General features: G+C 41.4%; 4 protein-coding genes across 4 annotated transcripts; 3 read left to right on the forward strand and 1 right to left on the reverse strand.

Annotated features, from left to right (window-relative positions):
* The first annotated feature begins 631 nt into the window (after positions 1-631).
* On the forward strand, positions 632-3,222 carry LOC102700512 (putative cyclin-F3-2). Its single transcript, XM_040522842.1, has 9 exons — positions 632-892; positions 1,171-1,281; positions 1,464-1,699; positions 1,780-1,855; positions 1,944-2,020; positions 2,195-2,222; positions 2,294-2,446; positions 2,523-2,684; positions 2,770-3,222. The coding sequence occupies exons 1-9, from the start codon at positions 638-640 to the stop codon at positions 2,848-2,850; spliced, it is 1,179 nt and encodes a 392-aa protein (XP_040378776.1). The 5' UTR covers positions 632-637; the 3' UTR covers positions 2,851-3,222.
* Positions 3,223-5,526: 2,304 nt separating this feature from the next.
* On the reverse strand, positions 5,527-10,574 carry LOC102700788 (mannose-1-phosphate guanyltransferase alpha). The gene is made up of 15 exons (XM_040522443.1): positions 10,301-10,574; positions 10,100-10,197; positions 9,903-10,003; positions 9,730-9,808; positions 9,449-9,509; positions 9,298-9,344; positions 9,104-9,196; positions 8,865-8,955; positions 8,423-8,471; positions 7,006-7,122; positions 6,780-6,927; positions 6,522-6,614; positions 6,382-6,450; positions 5,970-6,012; positions 5,527-5,863 (listed from the first exon to the last, which is right to left on the reverse strand). The coding sequence occupies exons 1-15, from the start codon at positions 10,356-10,358 to the stop codon at positions 5,763-5,765; spliced, it is 1,248 nt and encodes a 415-aa protein (XP_040378377.1). The 5' UTR covers positions 10,359-10,574; the 3' UTR covers positions 5,527-5,762.
* Positions 10,575-10,891: 317 nt separating this feature from the next.
* On the forward strand, positions 10,892-11,937 carry LOC121053901 (MFP1 attachment factor 1-like). Its single transcript, XM_040522400.1, has one exon. It carries the CDS (start codon positions 11,209-11,211, stop codon positions 11,653-11,655), a length of 447 nt encoding a protein of 148 aa, XP_040378334.1. The 5' UTR covers positions 10,892-11,208; the 3' UTR covers positions 11,656-11,937.
* Positions 11,938-14,968: 3,031 nt separating this feature from the next.
* LOC102714712 (vesicle transport protein GOT1-like) lies at positions 14,969-18,098 on the forward strand. Its single transcript, XM_006649540.3, has 7 exons — positions 14,969-15,093; positions 15,664-15,744; positions 16,379-16,470; positions 16,562-16,642; positions 16,722-16,819; positions 17,008-17,089; positions 17,186-18,098. The coding sequence occupies exons 2-7, from the start codon at positions 15,714-15,716 to the stop codon at positions 17,222-17,224; spliced, it is 423 nt and encodes a 140-aa protein (XP_006649603.1). The 5' UTR covers positions 14,969-15,093; positions 15,664-15,713; the 3' UTR covers positions 17,225-18,098.
* The last annotated feature ends 7 nt before the right edge of the window (positions 18,099-18,105 follow it).

The raw sequence follows: 18,105 nt of genomic DNA on the forward strand, positions 1-18,105 counted from the left end.
ACTGAAAAATTGATTTGTTCTAGGACAGAGGGAGTACAAAGTATTCACGTGGGTTGACCGACACCGCATTCGCAAATTAAACCCTACTACCTCCGTTTCATAATATAATATGTTTGACTTTTTTGGTTGCAATGTTTGATCATTTATTTTTTTAAAAAAATTAATACAAATATAAAAATAACAAGTCATGCTTAAAGTTCTTTTGATAATCACAAGTAAAGTAAATAATATTTCTATAATTTTTTAAATAAGATAAATAATTAAACATTAGTAGTAAAAAAATCAAACATTTTACTATATAAAACACGGAGAGAGCACTGTTGACTGAGTATCGACAATTTCCCTCTAAAACCCCAAACCCCAGCGAGACTGCGGAGTGCGAGAGACCAACCGTTGCAAGCCCAAGCCAAAGCGCAACGCGAACAGACGAAAGGCGCGCGGGCGATGATGCGTTGCCGTTGCCGGTGGAGAGAAAGGCGAACGCCGCCCGCGCGGCGCCGCCTATTAATACAGGCAGAAGAGGCCCAAGGCCACCACCGCGACCGACGCGAGCTCGCTCCCCCACCGACTCGAAGGCGCGTGAACGGAATACTACCACCGTTTCGACCACGAACCCGCAACCCCCCCGCTGCTGCGGATGACGAGGCCGAGGACGAGGTCGGTGGCCCGGATGGAGGCCGCGGCGGCGGCGGCGGAGGGGGAGGCGCGGAATGCGAGGAATCCCGACGGCGCCCAAGGTTCGAGGCAGCCGAACGAAGGTGAAGGTTCGAGGAGGAGGCCGGACGCCGCCGCTGAAGGTTCGGGGGAGCCCGTCCCCGACGCCGAAGCCGCGGCGCAGTTGGCGGTCGTGCCGTTCGATGAGGATATCAACCAGTACCTCCGGGCTCTCGAGGTGAGGGTTTCCCCCATCACCTTCTCCTGGCCTCGGCTTGCGTGTGGAGGAGGGCTTGAACTGATCCGATCAGGAGGCAAATCTGTTGCTATATATGACCTATGTGGTATGGTGATTGGATCGAAATGGACTGCATGTGGGCGGAACTGATTTGGGGATGGATTTTTTGGGGCAGGATTACGAACGCGTGGAATTCTGGAATTTAGGCGACTGGGATGATTTGTGGATTCTCTGATTTTGATTTGTTGGCGTGAACTCTGAACTATTCGATGTCTTAGTCATGGATATTGGATTCTGTTCTGCTTTGGTTGATGATGGCTAGGGAAATGGCAAAATGTTTGGATACTGTACCATTCAGGTGCAGTGAATTGTCCTTCCAGTTCCAGAGGGTTAGTTCTATCACCTTTCACCATCAAAATTAGATGATCTTAGCTAATTACCTTCTCTTTATAGGTTGCTTACTAGTACTACTTACTGTCTTGCAGTATGCGATTATATATTGAAATGCTTCGTTCGATGAAATTGGTGGCTTTTGTTGTTCCTTTGTTGCTCAAATCTGTGAGATTTTTAGGCTGATCCAACGAGGAGGCCGATGATTAACTATGATCAGGTGATACAACAAGGGCACATCACAATGCGTATGAGGGAGATGCTACTGGACTGGCTGGTGGATGTGGCTTATGATCGCGAAATTAGTGATGAAGGACTTCACCTTGCAGTTTCATATGTTGACCGCTTCCTTTCGATGAATTCCATAAACCGGAACCGTCTGCAGCTGCTTGGTGTCACTGCACTGTTTGTTGCTTCGTAAGAGACTAACCTTTTGTGCGTTTATCTTTCTTATCAATGAACACGTCGCACTGATTAGAATGATTCGATTGTTGCAGTAAGTATGAAGAACGTAGCTATCTCTCTGCAAGAAAGCTCAGTGACATGACTAATAGAACTTACACCGCGAAGGAGGTAGCGTAAATTGTGCTAAACTTCCTGTTTCTTAGTGCTGTGAGCGGTAGAGATGCATCTGTACTTTTGAAGTTTTTACGCACTGCAGGTGGTGGTGATGGAGGCTAACATACTAAGAGATCTGGACCATAAGTTGGGGGGTCCCACTGCAATAACCTTTGTACGGTATGTGCCCCATTTTGAACTTTCCTAATTAAGTTAGGATCACAGTTGACTTTCTTCGTTTGTAATATGGTTATATATGTGGTCCTTAACTGTATAAGTGTATATGACAACTCATTTCTGGTTTACTTGAACTTCCAATCCTACCTCTAATACCTTTCTGTCTGTCTGCTGTAGGACATTCTTAAGTAAATGTAGAGGCAAGGTAAGCACACTCTAGCGTCCCCCCTCCCTCCCTGCACTCTTTAATCTGTCCCTCCCCACATCAAACTGCAGAAGCCAAGAGACAAAAGACTGGAGTTGATGTGTAGCTATCTTGCGGAACTGAGCTTGTTAGATGCTTACTATATAAGGTTTCTGCCATCGATGGTTGCTGCTGCTTGCTTGTTCGTTGCCAAGTTCACAATCAACCCAAAGACTCGTCCATGGGTAAGAAGACATCAACTTCTGTTGAATCTGCATGACGCTTTATATTTATCTAACATTAACGTCCACTATTCTCCAGAATTTGTCGGTTCAACGCAGCACAGGCTACAGGGTCTCCGATATAGAAGATTGCATTCGTGCCATACATGATTTGCAGCGGCGCAAAAACAGAAATTTTTTGCCGGAAGACGGAAATGTATCGAATCTGACAGCAGTCAGAGACAAGTACGAGCGCGACGAGGAAAGGGCTTGCTTCTTCCATTTCTTTTGTACATTGATACTCAAATCATGTTTTGTTCACATTTGATTGTTCGAACATTGTACAGTTCGAGAGAGTGGCCACAATTGCTCCACCAAAAACAATCAGGGCGTCTTTCCTCAAGGATCGCGAGTACGTGAACGGCTGAAGTGCTCTTGCAGCATCTTTGCCACCTGCAGGCGGTGTGGAATATGCGCATCTTCCGACACTCCTTTTGGTAAATATCCAGCATCTCCGCTTCAGTCGCATTGACATTGGTATTTTTTGTATCATGTGCGTCTGAAGCGTTTCTGTACAGAGGTTTCAGGTTTAGAATACGACGGTATATGAATGTATGATAGTCAAAATGATGTTTCATATGAAGGTTTTCACTTTCCAGGCATATCCTAAAGCTTTAACTTTTACTCATCATTTTTTTTGTTGAGAATGTATTGTGCATAACGCAAGCACTGTAGAATGATGATTGACGGGCTTATTTACAAAATTTAAATGGAGGCAGCAAATATTGCATATGCCATCAGCAAGGCAATGTACTAGAAAACTGTGTGCATAGCTTTCCGCGTGTCCATTGGAAGTCTCTTAGCACACCATATTAAGTAGTACTCCCTACTTGTTAAACCCATGAGGTTTTCTCCCAGATCGTATGTGCTCCTTTCTTCCGTCCGCGTCGTACAAACTTTGTACGAAAAGTATTGTACGCTAAGCTATTTCCTTTTCTCCCATCCTATGTACCTCGTGTGCCTCTCCTATTACTTGTGATATAGAAAAAGATCGTTAGTTGACCTAATAAAAAAATTAAGTGAATGGGTCAACAATGTTAGGACTTGTCTAATATGTTGGGAGGTATAGAGAGGCATACATACCGCAATAGAACTCCCTCTATTTTTTTTATTTGATAATGTTGAATGTTGGATTTTGACGATCCGTCTTATTCAAAATTTTTGTAAGGAAGTATTAGTAAGGAGGTATCTACAGGGTTCACGTTACCGTGGTAACTGTGGTCTCCGCCGAGGAGCGACTTCGGTATAACACGGTAGGGTCATTTAAATTTGAGGAGACTTTAAAATTTTAAGAAAATTTGGTAGAAAAAATTATATGTGTTAGAGATTAATTTGTAGTGAAGTTTGGTTCAAGAAATAGATGAAAAGAATAAATTTACGAACGATTAAAATTTTAGTAGTGAAAAAGGAGGAGAAAAAGAAAATTTATAATAGTTTATTAGGTAAAAATTATTTGTAGGTACATGTTTATATGAAAAACTTGACATGAGGGCGGTATTTTCGATGAGATTGATTTGTAGACATGTATGGATATGTTTGTACGTTGTCTGATTATGTTATTATGGAAAATAAAAATTGTAGCTATCACTCGTTAATTCATACTAGATAGCTTCCTATATCAATTAATTTAGGTAACATTTGTAGCTTTTATGGATATGTATGCATGGCAAATACACATGATTCTTGTATAAAATACGTGATTTATTTCTTTGTTAAATGAATGCAGGTGTATTATGGTAGATAGAATCTCTTATTTTGTGTGGGAACATGGAGAACCTCTGAGCATGTTTTTTCAAAACATGTCCTAACTATCAAAATTATAGTTAACTATTAATTTCTTGTTTTCTTATAATTTTATAGTTTTTTAGATTTCTTTTATAATTTTTACCTCGGTTTATACTGTCCATGGTTTTCGCTTGAAACCGTACGGTTTTGACTACCTACAACACGGTTTTGACCACTTACCATGCTGTTTATACTGTCCAAATTATTTTGCATTTTACATGTCTTGGATTGTACAAGCCGTGGTTACCACGAGAAACTGCGCGGTTTGACCAGAAACCACATGGTTTTGACTTGAAACCGCGCGGTTACCACGATTTGAATTCAAATTTTTTTAGATTCAAATTTATCGCGGTTTCGGCGGCATCCACGGTAACCGTAGAAAAACCGTGTGTCCGCCGTCCCTCGACAAGGAGGCTTGCACAATAAAGGAAACCTTGGGTATATATTCCCTCCGTACCACATTATAAGATTTTCTGGTTTGTCTAGATTTATGTGCGTAATGAATCTAGATATATATATATAATATATACATTGATAAATTAATGAATCTAGACCAACCTAGAAAGTATTATAATATGGAACCGAGGAAGTACATCTAAATAGAAGTATATACCTTTTAACACTTTGCCAAGATCCCTTAAAGATTAGAGAAAAACTCACTAGCAGATATAAAGAGAATTTCTAATCTTACTATAACTTGCATTGTTCTCTCTCGTATTTCTCCCGCTTTTACGCGCACGCTTTTCGAATGGTTAAACAATACATTTTTTGTGAAAAGTTTTTTATATAGAAGTTTGTCGTCTCATCTTAATAGAGTAGATTTTTACCTTTGTACTAGTTAATTTTATTATTTATACCATTAAATAGCTATAAAAAATTAGATAATTTTATATCTTTCATCACTAAAAGAACACATTCCTTATAGGATTAGTTTTATATACCTCTCCAAAGATGACCTATGCCTCCAAAATAGATCCGAATCAGCTACAATTGCTATAGCAACAGTAACTTAGACAGTAGCATCTATTACCACTGGATGCATGCAGATCAAATGGCCTAAATCAGTGCGGTGCACTATATATATATATATATATATATATATACTGTAGTACATAGTACTATAGCTCAAGATGTGAACCATTGATCAATGGATGGCCAAAACTAGATGCAGTTTTAAACTTACAGTCGCAAGACAGCAGCTAATCCGAATTCCTCCAGAACACACACCGGTTACACCACCGCCCAGTTGACGCTTGGTAGACAATAGTTAGTTCAATAAAAAAAATGATGTCATCTGTTTGTACATTTTTTTACATCAGTAAATTTTAGGCTAAATGAGTAAACAAAATTACAGGTACCATGTCTGCTTGGTTAACATAGACTAATGATATCTCAATATGAGGGAAGCTTACAAGGTGGCAACAAAAGAGAGGCTACATATTGGTCCGCAGACCTTATTTGGAATTGAATGAAAATATGAATTATGAAAAGACTATTATAGTATGATCTCTTCTTGCACACTGACATTGAGAGTTTTATTGGGGAGCACGATGCTGTTAACTACAACCACTTCATCTTCAACATCAACGGCTTCACCTGCAATTTGCTAATGTGTCAACTCAATCATAGGAGCTATCCCACACGCACAAAGCATACAATCACAAGATCTTCCGTGGGAGGGTATGGGTAGGTTGGGTCTTACCAAGAATAGTGATACCGAGTTTGGCGTTATGGTCACCTTCACCCTGAATTACAAACATAACTTTCATTAGATGAGCCTAAAAGGGGAGTCCTGGATTGGCAGTATGCGTAGTTGCATCTTCATTTCAGAGGGAGTTCCACTGGGACGAGCAACCACACCAGAGTTGAACTCGAAGAAAGTAAGTGAATACATGCAAAAAGTTTTCTTTGAGCAATATGTATAAATCTTGTAGATGGGACTAAAGAAAACCCAATTTTATATGCTAAAAATGTTAAGGAATAAAATTTGACATCGATGAAATTTGCACTAAAAATCATGAATTCTTCTTGCCTCTTGAATTGGGATATGATTATTCCAAAACACAGTCCTTGGAATACAAAAAACTTAATACAAGTAATGATACAATTCTTGCCTGTACACGTGACCATTTTCCTATTGTTGACTTCCACCCCACAATTGAGTGTATGACAACTGCATTCTCCTGCCAACAAAGGAGCTGCATGAGACACGTTTGCAATATCAGGTTTATCATATGGTACATAGAAAACTAACCATAATTTCAACATCATCCAGAATAATGCAATGTATAAGCCTGGCTCCAGATCCAATGCGTGCATTTGCTGATATCGAGACATTAGGACCGATCTGTTAATGAACCATTACTAAATTGGTTAGCTTCAAATTCACCTAAATTCATTTACAAGACAGTGCCCTTCATTTTATACAACCAAGACTAACCAAGAGATAAGTAAATGCGACAGCAGGATCAAAAGCAATCTAATCAAAATAGGTTAGAGAACAAAACTTCACCTTTGCAGTTGGATGAACCTTTGCAGAGGGATGGATGTACACATCACCTATAATAGTGGCACTCTTTTTGCCATCTCCTGAGGCTAAAAGATGAGGTGATGTATGACGGAACTGAGAAAGATATAGGCCAGAGCATCTCAAAGACATCCTATGAATAGGTGCAGTCCTCTCAGTATTACTTAACAATTCCAAAGCTAGAAAGAGGACAGTTAGGAACAACTATTACCCTGGCGTTTTGATTTGTTCCCAAAAATCGAGTGTCTGGTATGTGTAAAGTTCCTTCTTTCCTGCCAGAGGGGATAAAATATCTTGATCTAACCTAACATAGTCTGCTGGAAGTGCTCTGTTGACAATTACCATAAGAGGGTCAGTGTTGCAATGAAAATTTGGGATGACACTCATGGCAGCAGTATATTATACATTTGTACTGAGCCAAACAAGTACTGAATGGCAATGATATACTCCTTCCGTTCCATATTATAAGACTTTCTAGGTTTGCCAAGGTTTACCCATGTATTAATGTATATGTGTCTAGATTCATTAGTACACATAAATCTAGACAAGGCTAGAAAATCTTATAATGTAAAAAAAGAAATAATAATCATGGATGACTAGTGCCAACAGTAATTATACATCACAAATGGAGGGTATGATTCTAGTTTCCACATTGCATTGCTACATAGCCACTTAATTGAGTCAACACTAACAAAAAAAAAATCCCTCCGGTCAAAAATATTTGTCATTTAAAACAAGATTTAGTCAAACTTCTAAAATACCGATCATCGATTATTTTCTAAATGCTTAGTTTAAATACAACACAAATAATATACATAGATTCTTCTCGAAGTACTATCATAATATCATAAACTTACTAGGTTTTATAAGTTTATTATAACATAAAATTGCTTATTCGAATTTAGAGGTTTGACTAAATCTTGTCCAAAACGACAAATATTTTTGACTGGAGGGAGTATATCTTCTACAAAATCAGCAAGGTGTATACTAGGTTTAGTCTACCCACCCCCTCTTTTCTTTCAGTTGCATGAGTTTGATGGTTGTTAAACTGGATTAGAACAGTAGGCAGTAAGCACTGTTCCCCCTCGGGATATGTAGAAGGGACCATGGTAGGAAGGCAGCTTAACAAAAATGTGACAACTGTTAGCATTACTGTGGCAGGTTCAAGGTACCAAACTAAATTTTCCAAAGTTAATATGAAAAAAAAAAACATCCCAAGATGCCATAATTGACTAGCAACATGAAAAATACACATTGAGTACATCATTATTGTGTTGTAAGGGCAATAATACCAGACATAAAACTTTTAATACGGCCAAACTCCACAGTGGCAGTTTTCATTAGTGTGGTGTCACATTTAATACCCGAAAGTCAAAGTATTGCTGGATTGTACTTATATCTAACGAGAAATTGATTTGCTAGAGATCAGTGGTATCATAAGTTATAAAGAATATATAATAACTCCCTACACGGTCTATTTTCAATTTCCTAGTGATACACTTATAGGTTATTGTGTGCTTGTTCTTTGCGATACATCTAAAAGTTTTCCATAAATAAGATAAATTAATTGAGAAATATTGGGAATAAATATTCAGGACGATGAATTGAAGAATATATCATATACACACTTTGTTGCCGAGTGAAGAGCTTCGAAACTAGATACGCGGCGCAGGTTAGCTGAAATATAGCATTGGAAAAGAATAAGTTTTGTGTTATAAATAAGAACCAATGCTGGACAAAAGAGGAGCAACACAGAAATCTTAACTGAATAGAGGAGGCATAGTTTCTCCCATTTAAGGAAAGGAGGAACCAAATTGCAATTACTAGCATAAATATTAATATAGTTTTTATGAACCTAAGTTTCCAAATGACTCGCATCATAGTAGTAAAGAGGACATTTCACATCTGATGCAAATAACATGTTTTCTACTTATTATTCTGTTTATGTTTGAAAAATTTTAGAGCACCCAAGAACTTAACCGGAAAGTTAAGCTGAGTATACCAGAAAGTTGCCATCTCTCATAACATAGGTTTACAAGGAAAAAGTCATGATATTGCTGAACATATTACCTCTGTCTTTCTTCTGTATTAAGACATCCTCGATGGCCTTAAAGATATTGGGTGTAAATATATAGACTCCACAATTTATGAGATCACTCACCTACAACAATGTTAATTAATACCCAGTTAGAGAACCATCTCAGTGCTAAGTGTTGACACAACCCAAAACCAAGAAGTGCATATTCATAATTATCGAGCAAGAAATACAAGAGCAAGGAAAACAGCGCATGATCAGAACTTGTACTCACAAAAGTCTCTGGTTTTTCTGTGTAGTGTAACAGTTCATTTGTTTCAGGGTCAGCTACAAGCTCACCAAATTGGTTTGCGGACTCCGCAGAGACCTGAAAAAGTGTAAACAGGTAACATTACATATGAAATATCAGAACTTCAGAAGAGGCTAATATGAACACAAACAGAAGGTTCTGTTGTAGTATCCTTGCACCTTATTGACTAACAAAGTACCCATCCCACCGTACTTTTTATGAGCCTCTGCAATGATAGATGGTGATAACAATTTTGTGATCAGAATCCAACACAGATAACAGCCTTAACACATAATGAACTATCCCAACTTCAGTAACTTGGAAACCTACCGAGCATGTCTGGCAGGGGAAAGCTCGAACAGACATCACAATTCAGCAAAACAATGTGCGACTACATAACCAAAAAGGGAGTTTCATCAGAACTTAGAAGATAAAACTTCCTGTAATCCTACAACAAACTAGCTGTTGCATATCGCCCAAACTAGCCGACACTAGTCAAACTGCCCGGTTTAGAGAAACCCACTTCAACAAATCTTAGCAAATTCATATTCATATACAACTGTCTTAATCCAATTTCAAAATTCAAGCGATAATCGGGAATTCGAGCATACCGGACTGTCCTCCATGATGTAATCCCTGAAGCTGTAGAGCCCTCCAGCTGATCCATGGGGCTTATCCTCCCTCAGGTACCTAGAAGTGCCACAGCAAAGCCGTCAATGCCACTGTTCTGACACCCAGCAAACCCGGATGGTCCTGAATCGGGAGGAGGGCACGGGAAGCGAACCTGACGGGGACCCTGAGCTCGTTGGAGATGGAGGAGACGTAGAGCGCGAACTCCCGCTCCTCGTAGAAGCCGACGAGGTATATCTGCGCCAGGTTGGGGATCTGCAGAAGCGGGGATCCAAAGAGCATCAAAATTTTCCGCACGCAGCAATCAATGCGAGGCAGAGGGATACGAGGTGGGGGAGGAGTCAATCGTACGCGGCGGCAGGCGGAGATGGGGTGGTGCACCATGGGCTGGCCGGCGAGCGGGAACAGCGGCTTGGGCACGTTCAGCGACAGCGGCCGGAACCTTGTCCCTGCACAACCCCACGAACGCCAAAAACCAGAAGAACCTCACCGGTGAGATGGTCACACGACTGCCGGCGGCGTGGAAGCACCCCCCCGCAGATCTGCCTTTACCTTTCGTCGGCCCGCCGACCATGATGACGGCGACGACACGCTGCTCGGAGCCAGCCATGGCTGCCCGTCCGCGTGGCGCCGGCCGAGGCCTTCGGGAGGCTTCGCGCTAAGGCAAGGGGGGAAGGACGGTGGCGGCGACGGCGTGTGGTGAGATTTGCGGCGAGGCGACTGGCGAGGCGAGCGTGGACTGGAGCGCGCGGCCTTCTTCTTCTTCTTCTTTTTTTTTTTCTTTTAGAGAGAAGACGCCGGCGGACACAGACACGCCGTGCGGCCGCGCCAGCGCGTCGTTGCCTCGCTGGAGATGGCGATTCGACCGACGGGGTTGCACCTGCACGTGAGCCTGACCCGTGGGGTCCGCGCGCTGCCGGTGGGGCTCGCGCACCACCGTCCGATCGGAATATTCGATTCGATCCAGCATCGGAGTATATACGAGGTAAATCTCACCACTGGAAAAAATGGAAAGCACTCAACTCCATCCGTGTGTATATCTTTTCACCCCAGGCATCCATTTACTCGGATTTTATCCGGATCGCCTACCATTCCTGCTTCGAATCGAACGTTAAAATTTCAAATCCAAACGAATCGAGAGAGAGAGAGAGAGAGAGGAAAAACGCATCAAAACGGCGAGCACCCAATCGACTCGCCCGTTATAAGTAGAGCGCCACCAACCGACCGACGATCTCCACGATCTCGGATTGGTTTTTGCGTTGCGTTTCTTCACTTGAAGCCACCGCAATCTCCCTCCCCCCGCACTCCGAACAAATCATCATCAAATTACAGCGACGCTCCACCGCACCCTGCCGCCTCCGCTTTTTAAGGGAACCCCCCCCCCCCCCTACCGCGAACGGATCGGCGGCCTAGGGTTTCGAGGTTTGTGCGTTTTTTTTATCCTCTAGAAGCTTCCGCGGATGGCCACCGAAGAGCTCCCCTCCGCTGCCGCGGCGGCGGCGGGTGGTGGTGGTGGGGAGGAGTCGACCGGGTTCTCTTTCAGCATCTGGCCGCCGACGCAGCGGACGCGGGACGCGGTGGTGCGGCGCCTGGTGGACACGCTGGGAGGGGACACCATCCTCTGCAAGCGCTACGGCGCCGTGCCGGCGGCCGACGCGGAGCCCGCCGCGCGGGCCATCGAGGCCGAGGCCTTCGACGCCGCGGCTGTCAGCGGCGCCGCGGCGGCGTCCGTGGAGGAGGGCATCGAGGCGCTGCAGCTCTACTCCAAGGAGGTCAGCCGCCGCCTCCTCGACTTCGTCAAGTCCCGCTCCGCCGCCGCCAAGGCCGCCGCCGCGCCGCCGTCCGAGGGGGAAGCCCCCGCCGCCGCTTCCGAGGGCGAGGCCGTGGAGCCGCAGCCCGCGGAATGAGCGGGCTCCCATTCGTTCAGAAGATAACTTGCATCTAGAGTTCGTTTGGAGACTGTGCCTTTGGTCTGGAAATGGATGTAGTTGCTTGCTCTGCTTATCTATGCATTTTGTTCTTTAATGAGTAGCTCCTGGCTCTCGCTATTCTAGTACTGTCTGTTTTGTTTCCCAGTTTTATCTCTGAGCAAGGATTATGTTCCGCTTGTTGTGATAAAGATCAAGATTTCAACAAAGTTTCTGCCCCTAAGATTTGCAATTCAATACAACATCAAGTTATCTGTATAACCTTTAGTGGCAATTATCTGAGATTGAATTGGTTTGCAGTACCCAAGTTAAGAGCCGCTACTTTTATAAACCTCTCGCAATTGGCTATAGCTCTGTAGTAGTCCACCCACACGCACAGCAAGGACTTAAGTCGCTGGCAACAATGAAAAAGATTGTGACCTTCAGTCTTTGTATACGGTCAGCATTTAGCAATCTCTCTGTTGCAAAGGTAGTTATTACTAACTGGTAGCTTGTAGATTATAGGTCGGTCATGGATTTGAAGATTCTCTCTCAAAAGCAGGGATTCATCTGTGATAACCATGTTTCATGTGAATATGTGATTAAGGATTAGCAATGCTTTGAATTTTTTTTTCTTTTGCTCTTGCTATTGCTTGTGAGTGCCTTTCATTTCACCCTTTTCTCCATCTTTATCTCACTTTAATATATGGGACCTGTTCTTTGAATATATTTAACATGGAAGCTCATGCTCATATCATTGTTTAAGGATGTATCGTTCTCTTTACCTTTTGCTTTCGTTTTTTATGAGGACTGGGATTTTGTTGTTCATTACATGGTTTGTGCTTCATCATATTAAACATAGTAGGGGAATATAGTTCTGATGGTAGCATGGTGATCTTGCTTCCCAACCAAGCTCTCGCATGAAGCATTGCTGTTTTATTCGACATCAATTAATATGATTTAATTAGTTCTAAGATGGAGACACCAGATCTTCCATGATTGGATGGAGATCCCCAACAGCATGCTCCACAACAAAAGGAAGAGGTCCCCTTGCTAAACAAAGTTAGAGCTTTTTTCTTTACACCTGTCGGTGTTTGCATTTGGGGACACTTAAACTGTCTGGAAATGTCATAGTATCAATTTTTGTCTTCAATAGCTGATGATACATGTTGCTTGTACCTTCCGTTATATTTTTCGTATCTGACCTAACTTTGCAAAACTAGATACGAGGGGTCGTTTAGATGGGGCTAAACTTTTTAGCCCCATGTCATATCGAATGTTTAGACACTAATTTAAAATATTAAACATTGTCTAATAAAAAAACCAATTTCATAAATGAGTGCTAATCCGCGAGACAAATTTTTTAAGCCTAATTAATTCATAATTAGCAAATGTTTACTGTAGCATCATATAGGCTAGTCATGGATTAATTAGGCTCATTAGATTCGTCTCGTGAATTAGCCCAAGATTATGAATGGGTTTAATTAATAGACTACGTTTACTATTTATAACAAATGTCTAAACATCCGATGTGACTAGGAGCTAAACTTTAGCCCCTATAAACAAACACCCCCTAAGTACTGTAAAACATGACTTTCTTATCCATATAACTTGTCAAGTTCTGGACTTCTGGCTTCAGAATATCCATATAGCTATGGTGTAGAGTTTCAGAATATTTAGTGTCAACCTTGAGAGTTCCCACAATCTGTTGCCCTGTTGGGTTGTACTTTTCACAGAAAGTGCAGCATTGGAGTAATCTTTCATCCCAGCATTGGAGTTTCTGCCCCTTGCTGTTTGGTTGGTGCACATGAGTGGAGTTTGTTGTACCATGTGTTGTGATGGCTACAGTTTGCGCACTTCCTTAACCAAATTAGCATAGTATCCGTCGTCTTTTGCATGTTTAAATATATCTCCAGGACTCATCTTGTGACGGCTTTCTTTTGTTTGGTAGGGCATTTTGGTGGTTCACATGCCTTGCTTTAACATAGTATGCAGATGAATGGAAAATCTGTTACCAGGTTCCAACCTGCCAAAGCCCAAATGCCAATGCTTTGAACCTTGTATGTCCATTTTCTTTTGTCCACCTGAAGTTTCTTCTCGTATCACTTAAAGGCGATGATAAGCGCGACGTAATAAGTTATAATGCATATATAGTCCTAACAAAATTTCGGTGCAAACTAAGACTAATATGAAAGAAATAAAATATAGAAATAGCATTTAAGAATAAATTGAACCGCTTTTAATAGTTTGGGATGTAAAATAAGCCAAAAGTAGATTAGAGGGCTAAGTGCTACAATAAAACAGTTCGGGAAGTAAGATCTTTTTAATTTTTTTAAAGATAATAGGAGTTTTATTAAACTCAGTCAATTAGATAAGATAATAAAACAAACTTAGTCGACTCCCGACTTCTGCATACTATAAGATGCACACAACTACGATGGCCACACGTGAAATAGTTTAGGCAGTGAAGATACACTAAACATTTCAGTAAAATTAGTGTATTACTCCCTCTGATCCATATTATAAAACTTTTTGAACTTGTCTAGATTTATCCACATATACTGTATGTGTCTAAATTCATTAGCACATATATAAATCTGAGCAATATTAGAAACAAAGGGAATATTACATTGGTGGCACCAACAAACCAATTTCTAGCACCGTCTCTAGGCCTAATATTTCTTTCTCCATCTTAAAATATAAAAACCTTAGGATTAGTTTGTTATCAACGAGTTTTGCTGTGATTTGATCCCTTTGTCTTCTCTTGGTGATCGGTACAAGATATAGGGGCAGCTCTTTCGGAAATGGTGGAATTTCAAAATAAATTTACAGCGTTCAAACGAATTCCTATGAAAATCTTTCAAAACTCATGCTGTTCCATAGAACACTTTTTTTAAAAAAAGATATTCCAAAGAACTTTATTATCATGTACAAAATCACGGAGAAGGCATGATCAACGCACAACATGACCATTGTCATTTGTCAATGGACGTGGTGGCAAGGAACAATTGCTTTGAGATTGTAGCTGGAGTGCTGGACACGCGGAATGAAAGGGAGAGAGAGGGTCCTTCACATGAATATAGAGCTATTTAGGGAGCTTTTTAGTCGTAGCTTTTTTTAAAAAAACTGTTTTTGCTAAAAACTACTATAAACGGTTTATAGATTCTGAAAAGAAACCAAAAAAGTTAGGTTTGAAAGTTTTTTCAGATTATCAGAAACTGGTTAAAGAGGGTAGAGTAATGTCAGTTTTTTTGTTTTCTTGCTGCACAGGCGCCACTCACCGTCCCCTCCCCGCTCGCAAGGCCGCAACGACTCAAACGCCGCTCCCCCGCTTTCCGCCGCTACGCTACTACGCGAGGCCGCGCGCTCCCCTGAGTCCCCTCCTTTTCTTCTCCGGCGCTGCCTCCGCGGGATCGCCTCGCCGTCCCCGGTAACGCGGTTAGTCCCCTCTTCTCGCTTCCTCGGTTGTTGTGTGCACGGCTGTGGTGGAATCACCCTCGGCCCGGCTCGATCCGTGGGGGGGCTGTCGGTGTCAGTGCCGGCGATCCGGACGGGTGAGGGTGGCGCGAGCCACGTTTTAGGGGCGGAATTGTTGCTCGGGGATTTTAGATCTCGACAGCTCGATTCGATTTAGGAGGTCAGCATTCGCAGGAGGAGGGTTGTTAGACTAATCATTTCATACGGACATCGGTGAGGTTTTCAGTTGCAAATTTCCGCGATGAGTGCCTTGTTGTTCTCGTAAGTTTTAACCTGTTGATGCCATAGATAATTGATGCCACAAACGCCATGCGGTTGCTAGATTTAGAAGAGGGCCATGCTGCCGAAAAGGCGAAAACGAGAACAAAATGGTGATTGTTGGTGTCTTTGACTGAAATATGTCATCTTATATGCCTATTGGTTCAGGCATTGGTGCTCTTCTGGAGCTATTTTAAGTTTTTAACTATTGCAGTTTGCCCTGTTTTGTTTGCATTATTTGTACCTAGTTTTTTTAACTTTGTGCAGTTGCAGGTTTTTGTTCTACTCTTCATTGGTGTGGTTACTACTCTTTGCTCAACAAGATGGTTTCCTTTGAGATGAATGACCTCAAGAGTATGGACTAGACTCTTTTTTTTTTTCGAATTGCATTCTAGCAGTTACTTCTCTTGGGAGCAATGTTTACTTCCTATGCTCATGAAATTCGAATTGATTTAGTTTGTCTAATTTATTTCTGCCTCTGGTCTTCACATATATGAAATGTCAATGACGCCACTGACTGAAAAAAAATGGAAAGACTGGTCTATGATAATATACTTATTTTACAACTTATGGTGCTGGCTAATTTAATCATGATACATGTGGAAAGATTTGTGCCATTCCTATCATTTTAAGTTGTATTTATTGGGGGCAGGGGTTTGTCCTGTACTATTTTCTTGATTATATGCTGGTTGGCGTAGAAGGATCAAACATTTATCTAGATACATCGATGCATTATTAGATAGCATGTGTTGTACCCTGACCATAACCTAGCATTTCAATACTACATAATTGAGCTTGCACACTATGTAAACCTCTAGGACCCAACAAGGCCAATTTAGCAAAACTAATAGTCAAACTGAAAAGAGAAACCTAAGATTTGGTGTGGGTAGGGATGGAGCATATCAGAAACAATGGTAGTGGCATAGTTCTGGTTTCATTCCATTCAATACTTCAATGATTCATGACTTCTGTATTCTATCTTCACCAGAGATTGGGCTAGGCCTGACAGGCTTTGGAGTATTCTTCTCCTTCCTGGGAATAGTTTTCTTCTTTGACAAGGGGCTTATTGCAATGGGAAATGTAATTATCTTATCTTTTGTATTTTCCCTTGAATTTTGTGGATCTGAGTCAGCTGAATATGCATGTGCTCACTTCTTCTGCCCGATTTCAGATTCTCTTCCTGTCAGGTTTGGGTTTGACAATTGGTCTGAAATCAACTATGCAATTCTTCACCAAGCCTAAGAATTACAAGGTTCGAAAACTGCTAAATTCATAATAGCTATGATCCATCAACTTTGTATTATCTAATTATTAGCAGATGTAATGAACAGGGTACCATCTCATTTGGTGCTGGATTTTTCCTGGTTCTCATTGGGTGGCCCTTTTTCGGCATGCTTCTAGAGGCATATGGCTTTGTTGTGCTCTTCAGGTCAGAATTTTTTTTATTGTGTCTTTCTTCAGCAGCCTGACGTTCAAAAGTGTTTGACAAAGCCTAAAAAATGTATTAAATACTTTGGTTATGATTATATGCAAAATCAGTGTGTTCCTTGAAAATTCTCCATCCCTATTAAAAGTTTTACCCATGCCTGTCCTGGACTAACTTGGATTTTATTTCAGTGGATTCTGGCCAACTCTTGTGGTTTTCTTGCAAAGGATTCCTATTATTGGCTGGATATTTCACCAACCATTTGTCACATCGGTATGAACTTCGGGCAGAATAATATCCTTTTCTCACTGGAGACATGTGGCTTGTTCTGTTGCCTATTCTAACTGTTCAAATTTCCCTTATCTGCAGTTCCTCGACCGCTACAGAGGAAAACGAGTTCCAGTGTAGTGCACACTCGTTGTTTTGTTTCGTATGGTGTAGCAACTGAAGGTTTTTGGGGGGTACAACAGCAAGTAGTGTTAGAAAGCGATAGGCAGATAAACGATGAACAACAATAGATCAATCACAGAAGACACGAGATTTAACGTAGAAAACCCTTCTAAAACAGAAGAGAGAAAAAAACGGGTACTAACCAGCAAATATCATCACTATATCGGATAAGCTTACAACACCGAACAACCTTACAATAAGTATATATACGATGAAACCTCTGGCAAAGTGGCCCTTATACGAGAGTACAGATGAATTTGGATCACAACTCAACAAGTGGTTCTCCCAGTGTGTAGTCCTTTCTCTACATGTTTACTTGCTGGTAGGTTTGTTCTTTTGTTACACCCCTGGACCCCTGCTGAATACTTTCGGCCAGAGACATGCAAATTCTACAATGAAATGGATTGGAGAAACATCTTAAGCAAGCCTCGTATGTTGGGAAAAGGTTGCAGTACAGGATCGCTATTGAAAACTAAAATAGATGTTACATACGCTTTATCTTGGTTTGTAACAGTGATTCAGTCCAGATATGGATATTTCAGCCTCGCCGGTGTATGCTCTATTGTGTTATCACAACTTCTATGTGCACTTAACAAGCTTGAAGAAAGGAAATTCGCTGCAATTGAAATTAACTGTGGCAGTAATGGCTCCATGGTTCGTTTTATTCGTGTACAGCTATATGATTTGCAGACATTTTATTTTAGCAGCTTTACGAGATTAGGAATTGGTGCTGTGATGCAAGCCTTTGCTTGCTGGACTGTAGCATACTGGTATTCAAACGAAGTATGGTTCAACTGCTATATGTTAACATTCAACCTAATAATAATCAAAATGAAGTA

The sequence above is a fragment of the Oryza brachyantha genome, chromosome 3 (assembly GCF_000231095.2).
Source record: "Oryza brachyantha chromosome 3, ObraRS2, whole genome shotgun sequence".
NCBI lineage: Eukaryota > Viridiplantae > Streptophyta > Magnoliopsida > Poales > Poaceae > Oryza > Oryza brachyantha.

What these genes read in the sequence shown, in the direction of transcription:
- LOC102714712 (XM_006649540.3), top strand. Translation starts at nt 15,714, where the DNA reads ATGGTTTCCTTTGAGATGAATGACCTCAAGA. An exon ending in GGCTTATTGCAATGGGAAAT is followed by an intron (nt 16,471 to 16,561) that starts GTAATTATCTTA and finishes GCCCGATTTCAG; the next exon opens with ATTCTCTTCCTGTCAGGTTT. An exon ending in ACCAACCATTTGTCACATCG is followed by an intron (nt 17,090 to 17,185) that starts GTATGAACTTCG and finishes CCTTATCTGCAG; the next exon opens with TTCCTCGACCGCTACAGAGG.
- LOC102700788 (XM_040522443.1), bottom strand. Translation starts at nt 10,358, where the DNA reads ATGGCTGGCTCCGAGCAGCGTGTCGTCGCCGTCATCATGGTCGGCGGG. An exon ending in GAGCTCAGGGTCCCCGTCAG is followed by an intron (nt 9,809 to 9,902) that starts GTTCGCTTCCCG and finishes TGGCACTTCTAG; the next exon opens with GTACCTGAGGGAGGATAAGC. An exon ending in CAGAAAAACCAGAGACTTTT is followed by an intron (nt 8,956 to 9,103) that starts GTGAGTACAAGT and finishes ACATTGTTGTAG; the next exon opens with GTGAGTGATCTCATAAATTG.
- LOC102700512 (XM_040522842.1), top strand. Translation starts at nt 638, where the DNA reads ATGACGAGGCCGAGGACGAGGTCGGTGGCCCGGATGGAGGCCGCGGCG. An exon ending in ACTGCACTGTTTGTTGCTTC is followed by an intron (nt 1,700 to 1,779) that starts GTAAGAGACTAA and finishes CGATTGTTGCAG; the next exon opens with TAAGTATGAAGAACGTAGCT. An exon ending in ACAAGTACGAGCGCGACGAG is followed by an intron (nt 2,685 to 2,769) that starts GAAAGGGCTTGC and finishes AACATTGTACAG; the next exon opens with TTCGAGAGAGTGGCCACAAT.
- LOC121053901 (XM_040522400.1), top strand. Translation starts at nt 11,209, where the DNA reads ATGGCCACCGAAGAGCTCCCCTCCGCTGCCGCGGCGGCGGCGGGTGGT.